At 41.5% G+C, this 12,058-nt stretch overlaps 1 protein-coding gene across 3 annotated transcripts in view; it reads right to left on the reverse strand.

Moving 5' to 3' along the window:
* RCAN2 (regulator of calcineurin 2) overlaps nt 1–12,058 on the reverse strand; it is an 83,941-nt gene that overhangs the window by 13,746 nt on the left and 58,137 nt on the right. For all 3 annotated transcript variants that reach the window (XM_023924269.2, XM_086875641.1, XM_023924270.2), the window contains 2 exons: nt 3,049–3,222; nt 223–394 (listed from right to left, as the gene is read on the reverse strand). In XM_023924269.2, the coding sequence (XP_023780037.1) occupies nt 223–394; nt 3,049–3,222 (346 nt within the window). The remainder of the gene's footprint in view (nt 1–222; nt 395–3,048; nt 3,223–12,058) is intronic.

The following is a 12,058-nucleotide window of genomic DNA, read 5'->3' on the forward strand; positions in this document are numbered from 1 at the left end:
TTGATCAGCTTTTACAAGCTGCAGATAACACACAGTTCTGTGCCTACAGAATGAATGGCAATACTCATTCTGAAGGAAAGAACCAGGTGACATCCATCAGCTGAAATCCAAATTTTAATGCAACTGCCAAGTCTATGCCAACTCCCTCTACAGTTATTGTCTACACTGGTATTTCTTGTCTGTTTTTCCTGACATGTTTTCACCCAAGGACCACAAGCTTACCTGGCCCAAGCTTAGAAACTGCGTAAAGGAGGTCGTAGTTGATGACAGGTGTTGCATCATCTATTGGTTGCCACCCTACAGGTGGGGAGGCTGGAGGCGAGATGAGAAACTGTTTTGCAGGCTGTGGTGGTGCCAAATGAAGCTTGTCTCCATCTGTCTCAGAGGTCTGAATCTTTAAAGCATAACAAAGACACTTTTTAGTACAGGATAGAATCACAGAACAGTTTGGGTTGGAAGGGACTTTTAAAGGTCATCTCCTCCAACCATGCTCAGAGCCCCATCCAGCCTGGCCTTGAGTATTTCCAGGGATGGGGCATCTGCAACACCTCTGGGCAACCTGTGCCAGTGTTTCACCACTCCTACTATAAAAGTTTTGTTCCTTACATCCAGACTAAAACAACCTTCTTTTAGTTTAAAACTATTTTCCCCTTGTCCTATTTCAACAGGCCCTGCTAAAAGGTCTATTCCCATCTTTCTTATGTGTACCCTTTCTTATATGTACCACAGTGAGGTTTCCCTGAAGCCTTCTCTTCACCAGGCTGAACACCCACAGTTCTCAGCCTGTCTCCACAGCAGAGGGGCTCCAAGCCTCTAAGTATCTTTGTGGCCTCCTCTGGCCTTACTCCATGGTTTCCTGAGTTTGGGACCCCAGTGCTGGACACAGGATCTCAGGTGGGATCTCACTGAATCAGAGTCATGTCCCTCAGCCTGCTGGTCACAGTGTGGGTGATGTACCCCACGATATTTGGGGTGCCAGGGCACATTGCCAGCTTGTGTCCAGCTTCTCATCCCCACAGGATGGCTGGCTAACAGGAATGACTGCTCAAATCATACCCTTCTCATCCCCAATGCCACCCAGGCAGGATTTCAGCATCTATCTCAGAAGAAAAGGCTTGGAGATGAATTTCATCTCAGCTTTACAGATGGTGCTTCTGCAGTAAATGCACAGTGTGGGGCTGTGACATCAGCAAAGCTACAATGTCAGTGCCTCTTGTCTATGTTCACTCAGGATAAATGCAAAGCTCTGGTAGCCACAGCTGCAAGTCCAGAGATCTTTGAGGCTGTAAAGGTACTGTTGTGATCTGGTCTAAATGCCTAAATAAAAAGTGAATTACACACTTTTTTGGTTACTCCTGCACCAAGGCCTTGAAAGTAACTTCAGAAAGGTTTTTACAGATGTTCTTTCTTTAGTTGAAGTGAAAAATTAATCTATGATTTTCCTTAGTCATTTGCAACAGTGTCCTTATTTTATTTCCAGCTTAAATGATCTACTTTAATTCCTGCTCTTTTCTAGTATGCTGAAGAAGCCTTGACATAAATGAATTGCAGTGCAGCCATACCTAAGCAAGGTTACAACCAGCTCAAGCATAGAGGCAATAAACTCTACTTCCATGACAGCAAACATGCCAGGGTCCTGGGATGGCACCCTACTGTACCAGAATGGGGTTTGCAAAGAGCCAGTCTGAATCTCTCAACTCCATGTTCCCCAGAACTTGTAGGTCTGGATGTGGTTATTCAGCCTGGCTGAGGCCAGACACTGCTCCAGACACTGCTGCTTCCACATCTTCATTCCTTGAACACCACTAATAAGCTCTTGTAAGACTATATGTACTGGAGAGCATAGTGCACGTACCAGAATGGTTCTGCAGGAAATCAGCTTAGATAGGGAGACTAATCACTATTGTGCACATCTTTCTTTTTCTTGCTATCTCAAGTTTTCAATTAGCCTACTGAATGTACAGTTAGAATTCTCCATTCTCAGATCTGCTTAACAGCAGCTTTTGAAACCTATCAGAATAAAATTCAGAGCCAGATTTAGGAGATCAGGGCATAGAAAATGGGATTGAGGCAGATTCTTAACACCTAAATCCAGCTGTAAGATCTTCTGAGCTCATCTAACTCGTTAAGCACATTGTTTTTTTCACAGCTGTAGCTACCCATCTTCCTGTGGTTCTGCTCCTGCCTAGGTTCAAAACAGCTCCTATTCTGACCAGGATGAAGAGGATGATCATTTAACATTATGGGTTTGCTTGATACCTTCAAGTGAGCCAGTCCTTATCCTCAGACCTCTGAAGGGCCAACTTGGCAGCTCAAAGCACACCTACATTGCTTATAAACACTAGTGGGTATCTCACAAGCCACACTGAGCACATCAGTTTATTAAACTGCATTCAGAAGAGGTGGTGGCTGGGTTCTCAACCTCCTTCAACTTTATCCTGGCTGGGACCAGGCTGCTGTGAGAGATCTACTTTCTCTCTTCCTTGGCCAAGGAGAACTGAACCCCCACCTGACAGCTCCAATGGATGGATATAATCACCTACAGCCCCACGCTGGGAGTGTTTTTCTTCCCCTACCTCCTTCCTTTGACTTGGACTCAATAAATTCCTTTTAGAGAATTCAGTATTTGTAATTCACAGATTCAGTAAAGAAAAGCCAAAAAGGCAGTAGGAAGACTGACTGTGGCACAGGGTTGCAGCCAAATATGTAATCCAGTCCCACCTTTTTTATTCACTGGGATTCTTTACATTGGCACTTTCTTATGGTTAGTTAAGAGAATTACCCACAGATAACACAAAGTGTTGTAAATCACCTCTGAGATACATAATTCTGTGTGTTGAATCAGCAACTTTAGTCCTAAGTGGTCCTTTAAATGTACTGCAGACCCTCAGGGCAAAAACAGCTCACTCAACACAAGGAGGTTTAAGTAATCTTCTGTCAGAGAGACTGGGCACTGGAGTAACCTTTATTATTTTTATTCAGTGTTAATGCATAGCTTTTATAGAACTATTGTGTGGTAACACAGAAGTACATTCAAGATTTCATTACCTGTGCAAAATACAACTTCAACTTCTTCCCTCTGAACTGTGTTTCATGCAGCTCTATTCTGGCACGAGCAGCTGATTTGGGACTGCTAAAATTTATCCGCACACGCCTGAAGCTTTTGAACAGCTGGAATGTCACGCAGTCATCATAGGCACGGAACAAACCTTCAAATTTCTCCTGCAAAGGAAAAAGAAATAATGCTGCAGATTAACTTTGTGCTCTGTAACATCAGTCTGAGTCAAACAACAATCTGAAACTTGACAACTGTTTAAACAGGAGGTTTCAACCTGTGGCCTTTGGGGACAGGTGTCCATAGGCAAATAAAGGCTCTGTGAAAAGAAATTAAGGAAAGCAGTGATCTGGTAGTGCTGAACTCTGCAAAACATTTAGGGAAAGAAGACTTTAAATTGAGAACCCAGCAGCTATTGAACTTCTCATAAAAGTTGAACAAACCTATGGCAGTGACATATGAAATGAAGCTGAAAGAGCACATGACTGAAAACACCAGACAACAGTGGGCTCATCTGCACAGAAGCAACCATTGTGCTGAATTACAGGGGAATCAGCAGACAAAGGCTGCAGTTGAAGCTTACATCCACATCAGCACTGCAGGGACATTTTGTGTTGCATGACATGTTTTTCTGGATGTTTTGTCATTCAAATACTTAAGAGAACACACACTTGTTCTTTGAGAGTTCCTGCAGCATCTGGAAATAGATCAGATAACTGAAAACAGTGATCTGTCTCAAAGACAAACTACGGGCTTCAAAATGTTTAGCTGTAGAAACATGCTTAAAAGCTCATGACAAAAATAGGGATACTTTATAAAAGGAATGTCTGAAGTTTACCACATCCATGGACTTGAACAGAAATTCAAGACACTTTGGCAGCCTTGGAGGCTCAGACTCAGTGATTTCTCTGCAAGCTATGAGCACACAGAGGACTAAGTTCCACACCATCAAATAAACCCAAAGTCCTTAAATCAGTTCTGACACTTGCACAGGTCTCTTCATTCATACAAGCACTGATTCATAAAATGCCAAGGCTGAAAGGGGATCATTATTATTTAGTCCAACCTTCATGTTTACTCAGATTTCAGACTGCCATACAGTGAGTCACACATCAAATCCGAGCATTTTAACTACTGCAATCAAAACTTGAAGCTTTGTAAGATGGAGAATCAGCCAGACCAAAGCCCCTGCTTTTAGGATTGCTTTATTCTGGAAAAAAAACACTGGTGTTCTGAAAAGCTGTTTTGAAAAAAAACCACACACTGAGGGCTGTTATGTCAGAGGTTTGTATAGACACAATAATGTATATTGATGATAACCTGATGTGAATGCCCCATCCCTGGAAATGTTCAAGGCAAGGCTGGATGGGCCTTTGAGCGACCTGGTCTAGTGGAAGGTGTCCCTGCCCATGGAGGGGAATTGGAATGAGATGATTGTTAAGGTTCTTTGCAATTCTTGCCCTAACCCTAATCATTTCAGGATTCTGTTTTCTTTGCTATCTCTGCAAGTCCTCACATTATTACATTTTAAAATACAACTTCTTTGCTTCTCATCCAGGAAAATAGATTTCTGTTCTCTTACACTGGATAACTGGTAGAGACTACAGAAGATAAAAGGAAATACCATTTATACAATCTCATCAGTACTTCAGTTCTCATCTATTGAGCTTACAAGCAAAACAAAGAATTCAGAACTTCTCAGAAAAATGCATCCTGAAGCACAGTACAGCTGCATCAGGGAGCACTAACAGCACCGAGGGAGTAACTACTGTCAGAGTGAGACATTTGTTAAGCAGTTAATAGGGAAACAGCCCAGCTCCACAGCCAGGGCTGTGACACCATGGCACATGTGCCTGATCTCCTTTCATTCACTGCCAGCTCTGTGGTCTTCCTCCCCATAACTGATATCCCATCGCTGGCAGCCGCTCAAAGGAACCTCCCTATGGTCTATTAAGCTTTCATGATTTTCATTTCATTCTGCCTGACCTCACTCACCTCTTCCTCTCACCACAGGAGATACTTTGAAGGAAGGAAAAAATAAAGAAAAAGCAAAAAGGGAGGCAAGAGCTCTGTGGTTTGGCAGAGGGTGACTAAAGGCATGCAGCATTCCCCAAAACAGTGTGAAGTGCATAGGTTTGTACAAGTAGGTCTAGTCTTACCACCCAATGTCCAAATTGTCAACATTTCACACCCCAGTTAAGCTTTTTATCTGCTTTGCTTATATTTTTTGAAAAATTCAATTTTCCTGAGCAAAAGGCTACATCCAGTGGTATTTGTATAAAGGTCAGCCAAAAGCAGCAGTCATCTCAGTCCTGTCCTGATTGGAATTTTGATGCTACAACCTTCACAATGACCAGGGAAAAAGGGCTGGGGGAAGGGAATGAAAGGGACAGGGGCCCAGTGTCTGCGTAAAGAAAGACTCACACAGCACTCAGAAACACAGTCCAAATGAAAATAAAAGTGACTAATTAAAGCTTATGTCTTCCTGTTGTCTTTATTACCTACTTCAGACCTCTCCAGTACATTTTTTAAATGAAGCAAACAAATTTAAATATGTATTAGTGGGGGACTTGGCAGTGCTGGGTCAACAGTTAATCCTAAAGGTCTTCAACCTAAACTATTCTATGGTTCTGTGAGAGATATAAAGGTGTGTACATATATATATATATACACACACACATATATAGGTTGATCAAGATACTATAACAAAAGTCTCATATGGCAAAAATTAGCAGCAAGGTGAACATTTCCCAGTAGTAGCTCTCAGTTTCTCTATGAGCCAACAATGAAATCATTCATTATATAAATAAAAAAGTTTCACCAAGAGGGGAAGGAACCATGCATGGACTTGTCTGGACACTGGGAAATATCTATTCCAACTATTTATAAATAAAGAGATGCTCCCTGTCTGGATGCAGCACTCAGGACTGTGTGCTTGACCTCTCTGTAACATAACCCAGAGCCCAGATCTTGGTGAGGGACCTAACACAACATTAGGGAGAACACAATTTCAAACGTGGGTCCAAGAACAGTGAGCACAAGGAATGTGCTGGGCACATCCCCAGACTACACTGAGACTCACTCTGATTAGGCACTGAAAGGGATAGATGGAGAACTGTGAAAAAAGCTGATTAAGTCCTGGATGCCATTGCCACATTGGGAGAACTTAAAAGCACTAAGGGCTTTATTCTGCTTGCTTTTCAATTTGATACTGGCATAGCTTTAAAGACCCAGCCTTGATTAATGCTCCTGAAAATGCTGTGGGGAGCAGGGAAATCAAGCCCTCCATTTAATATTATTACAGGTCAGTCTATCCACAGTGGGGACACATCCACTGCACTGTCTGAAACTGCAACTCCCATTAAAAAGATTCATACATCTGGATTTTTCTAAGTTTTCAGCTGATAATAATAATGACCTCGGCAGACCTCAGCAGAGGTCATTAATCATCAAGTGAAGTTAATGGCCCTCAGCTGCATTTTGAGCCATCCCCACTCCTCCCAGCTTGATATAAATTCCCAGGAAACGCCTTATGCCTTAATTGCTATTGCCTGTGACTTCTAATATCTGCTGAATGCACTTATCTGGATAAAAGTATTTCAGAGTCATTCTAATCTATAGGAAAATTTATCATATGCATTTTAAAGACCTAAGCAAATTCTTTCCCTTTCAAGTTTTGTGGATAAATTATGCAAGACTCGTAATCTTCTCAATTCGGGACTTTTAAAGTGCTTTTAGGAGTCAGTACTTTTAAAATGCTTTTAGAAAGTAAGTCTTTGAACTTTCAGAGCACTTTGAAAACTTGTGGGGAAAAAAAGGAAACATCCAAAGTTAAGCAGCAGCGTTGCTATTCTTGAAAAGTCAAAATGTAGAAAGTCATGAGTTATGTATTTATTTCTGGGATTTTGCAGTGTCTTCATCCATCCCAAGTATGTCTCGGTGAGGCCCAAATAATGGTCTGGAAAATGTGAGAAACATTCACTTCACCAAGTTCTCACTTCTCCCTCATGGGCCCTGTGCCCTCTCCTCATCTCATTATTCCTTTGCCCAACACTGGGCACCTTTCCCCAGTTCTTTCCTGTCACCTTCTGTCAGCTCCCATCACTAAGTGCCTCTAGCAGTTTCCAAAGTTCTTTTGTTTGTTTTCCAGATTAATGAAATTAGCACAAAGTAGGACCATGCTAATTAAAGCTGCTGATTACTCCAGTTTGATGGTTATCATTTAGGACAGCCAATGCTGAGAACAAACACAGCACCACGCAAGGAAGAAATGAGCGCTGCAGTGACAGACAGGAGCTAAAAGCCTCTGAGGACAAGGGCAAACCTATGCCCTCCTGGAATAAAAACAATTTCTAGCACTAAATGGTAGCTCATCTGGGACCAAGATCCTGCAAGTCACATGGTAACAGTGATCAGTGAAATGCAGCCATAGGGAGGTAAATAAGATGCTGGGTGTATTTGGAAAAGTATTTTCAGTAAAGCAAGGAGAGTATTAACAGCATTGTACAAAGCACTATAGCAGTTCATTAAAAATGCAGGGTTTGTTGCCTGTATCTTAAGCAGATTAATGGGAATAGATCCAGCTAAAGGTTACAGGGAGGTGCTGGAGTGTGTCCAGAGAAGGGGATGGAGCTGGGGAAGGGTCTGGAGCACAGCTCTGATGAGGAGCAGCTGAGGGAGGAGCTGGGGAAGCTCAGCCTGGAGAAAAGGAGGCTCAGGGGGCCCTTCTGGCTCTGCACAACTCCTGACAGGAGGGGACAGCCAGGTGGGGTCAGGCTCTGCTCCCAGGGAACAAGGACAGGACAAGAGGACATGGCCTCAAGCTGAGCAGGGGGAGATTTCGGCCAGACATTAGGAAGAATTTCTTCACTGAAAGGGTCGACAGGTGTTGGAACAGACTGCCCAAGCAATTGGTGGAATCTCCATCCCTGGGAATGCTCAAAATGTGGCATTTTGTGGTGGATGTGGCACTTGGGGACATGGATTAGTGGTCATCACAGCAGTGCTGGGTTAATGGTTAAATTCAGTGATCTTAAAGGTCTTTTCCATTTTTAACCATTCCATAATTCTATGAATTAACAACTTATTAAATAAGAAATGAAAATGCTTGGCTTATTTAGCAAAACAAAACCTGAGAGGAGATGGACAGTCATCAGTAATTTACCAGTACCATTCAGAACAAGGACAAATCACACTGTATGGAGTAAATCTAAAAGACTACGTTGGCATAAAACAAGTGGAAACAGTTGGCATAAATAGGTTTAGTCTAGAAGTTAAAGAAGGTTTCAAACGTCAGAGTAATGATCCAGAAACAACGTTCCAATAACAGCAGCAGCAGCAAATTATTTTTTTAAGATTGAATTTGGTTAGTTCATGTGAGGGACTATGACAAAGTATCGACACAATGAGCATTGTAAAACATGACAGCCATAATTAGCAAGTGAATTGGGTTCTGACACAGCAAGTTCCTGTGATTTATTTCCAAACATTTCTTTTGTGAATAGCTCCACTGGTATTGTGTTCATTCAGGACAAAAGCCAAGGCCTAATTCAAATCAATGGAAGCCTTTCCACAGACATCAGCGAGCTTTGGATTAGAGCCCTAGAACTCAGAACCCAAATTGCATTTTATTATTCAGTGTGTTTACACTCATTATCACCCTTGCTACACATTTGATTTAGGAGATGGCTGTGATTTAGAACTTTAGCCTAATGTTTTTCCTAGAGTTTTGCAAGCAAATAAAGAAAGCATTTTTCCTATTTTAATTTTTCCTGTTCATTCATGTAAAAGATACTCCAAGGAACTAACCACAATAGGGAAAGGGTATAATTCACAATTATTAAATTAGTTTTTCCTGAAATTAGTTCTGTAGTGGATATAAATATCCCTGTAAGAAATAAACTCCTATCTCAGAGCTGGATGTATTCTGTTTCCAGAAGACAAGCCATGCTGGTTGCAACCCTACAAAGCTCTCATGAGACACAAGAAAAAAGACAGAATCTGGTAAAACTGTGGAAGCTGTGCACTGAAGAGTCTTGAAACAAAAACAATCTAAGAACAGATTCATTCCCTGTTTATAGCAGAGAGGATGGGTATAGCAGTTACTTCTAGATAAAGGAGGAGGATAAAGGTGGATAAAAGTCACTAAGGTGATACACATTTAACAAAAATACTAAATCAGAAGCCTAGAAAATATGAGCTGAAGTGATTTCAGCATTGAGATATGTCAATGCCATGTGAAGGGTATTTTAGTTACCTAGCCTGGATACTGTGTGGGGCACATCTCATCCACGATTAAGGAAGATGGAGGCAAGATGGAAGAGCAACAAAACACTGCAAGGATGATCAGAGTTGTGAACCTGTCAAAGGAGGTAAAGGTAGATGATATCCACCCACAGGAGTGTTCAATGGCAGACTGAACAGGAACCTGAGCAACCTAGTGTAGTGGAAGGTCTCCTGGTCCCTTCCAGGTCAAACCGTTCTGGGATTCTGGGATCACGCCTTGGGAAACAGAACATGAAGTATTGAGGCATTTCCTGCTGCATCTGTGTGTAAGGAAATCAATAAATAATGTGAAGGGAAAGAGATTAGCAGAATTAAAATAACCAACAGTGTTGATATTAAACAAAGAGTGCCTGTTAAAAGATTTAGACTTAAGGCAGTTCTTTAGCACTAGACCTGTAACATACCAAAATGCAACTGCCCCAGAAATAGAAAAAAGCCTAATTACTTTGATGAAAAGGGTAAGAAGGAAAGATTAGAAAAGAACACTATGCATTCCTGTGGTTCTCAAAGACAAAAGGAGAGGAAAGACTACAGGAAAACAAAAAGGGATCTTGATTTGTCTAATAAAAACTTAAAAGAACTGCATTCACCTGAAGTGCTTTTAACCATTATTTAATGAGCCACACAAAACAAGCAAGCAGCTTGATACAACTCACATGTGAAAATTCCTTAAAAGCAAGATCATCCACAAGTAGCCAGTGTAAGCAACAGCCTCTTCAATGATCAAATTATCTGCTTTTAAAAAGATGAAACTCATTGGAAAATCCTGATAGAGCATATGAAAAAACCACTATTGATTCTCAGCTAAAATTCCAGGAGTGCTGTAAAGAGAGGAAATATTTTAAACTAGTGATGATAAATAGACAATTTCTATGGGCTTGTCCTGCAGCCTTTAAGTAATGGCAGGAGAATAAAATAAAAATTTACCATTTAGAGATCCCCTTAAGGCAAAGTTCTCCAGGTAGCTTTTTATTTCACTTTTCACTGTAGGTAGCTGTAGCTGAGAACATGGAATCTTCCTACTCCGTCCTTACAAGTAGTGGAGGATATTATTTGAATAAAATATTCACATTGAATATTACTGTCTGAATGTTGGTTTGCAGAAAGTTTCTTCTGTTACCAAAGGGAAGCCTCATGCAATCCCACAGCTAGCAACAGCAAGGGAAAAATGTGTCTTTCCACCTGTCATTCACCAGGGTACATTTTAAAAGCACATTTCTACATGTGAGAAATTTTGAAAGGGGAGAAAACCAGGGAACACTGGCAATTTTATCAGGTAACGAGGATCACAAAGCACTCTGCAGTGACCTCCTGGTTACTGTATTGTCTAACAGTGTGTTCTTCACCTTGAAACTCTGTGCAAAGCCCTGCTCATTTCTTCGTGAAGTTAGAGTAGAGCATTGGGACAGGGCTGGAAAGAGCTTGGGTTTATTTACATTAAACATGGCAGTAATTAGCATCTTCCAAAACTGAACAATTCCCTCAGTACATTAACAAACCAACCCAGTCTGCCACCCCAGTCCATTCAGTTTGTTCTATGCTTGGCTTTCTCCTGTTTTCAAGAGGTGAAGGTCAGGTAAATTGTGAACCAGAGATTAAATAAAACAGTAAAGCCATAAAAAATTTTAAGGCTGGGCTTCAAGATGGGGGTGTTACAAAATACATTAAATTTTGCTTTCTCCAGTAAAATGAGGATTGATTTTCCTGTACTACTGCAATCCTGATTAAGGGGAGCCTAATACCTTTAAGCTTTACTATGTAAAGAATGCACAGTTTGTATTTCAGAAGTGATGCTCAATGGCCTCATTGCTCTGCAATTTCCAGTAGACCAACCCTAAACAGGAGCACACTGGCCACAAAACACAGCCCTGGTCCATGGCTCACACATGCTGCTGTGTTATCCTTACACACCAGGGCTGCTCAGAGGCATCTGCATAGAACTTTTAGATCCTGAAGGATGCATTAACTGTTCTACCCTCCACATTGCACCAAAATCATTCTTTGTACAATGAAATATTTGCTGCAATGCTTAGTGCTTACAGATCCAGTCTCTTGTTCCAGAGAAGGACTTTGAGACAGTATAACAAACGTTACACAGTGCTGTAAAGACATTTGTAATTCATCATCTCTCAAAGAGCCCTGATGGCAAAAGCAGGTCAGGAGCTGTAAGAAGTTTCTGGTCTCACCTCACACTGGGACTAAGGCAGGAAGAGGCATTCATCCCTCACCAGCCCTCCTGCATTACATGCCCACCACGGCATGACAGCACCCGAACATCCGGGGGAACAGAAAAACACAGATGTCCCTCTTGAAAAATCAGCTGAACCAAATAAATTTAGCTTCGTCTTCCAGCTCATCAGCACAACAAAAGGTACAGAGATAATATCTGCCCCAAAGCTTAATGGAAAGGCATTCACATTTCGGAAGAGGCTGACAAATGTCAGGGGCACAGAATTTTGCTGCGTTGCCTTTTCTGTTTTTAACCAGCTCACATCCCTGTTTACCTCAATGTGACGCACATTCCTCCTGCTTAGCTCCACTGATCTGGAAACCAAAGGCTCCTTCAAGATGAAATAAATTGTTCCTGTGGCAATGCCAAGGGGCTGATTTAATATAGTTTGGAGAGTTCTCAATTCAATTTCACACCCAACGATTGAGCTAAAAGAAAAATCCACATTTTACATTTCTTCTTTATAGGAGCACTGTTATTTTACTGTA

The sequence above is a fragment of the Cyanistes caeruleus genome, chromosome 2 (assembly GCF_971803275.1).
Source record: "Cyanistes caeruleus chromosome 2, bCyaCae1.hap1.1, whole genome shotgun sequence".
NCBI classification, from domain to species: domain Eukaryota; kingdom Metazoa; phylum Chordata; class Aves; order Passeriformes; family Paridae; genus Cyanistes; species Cyanistes caeruleus.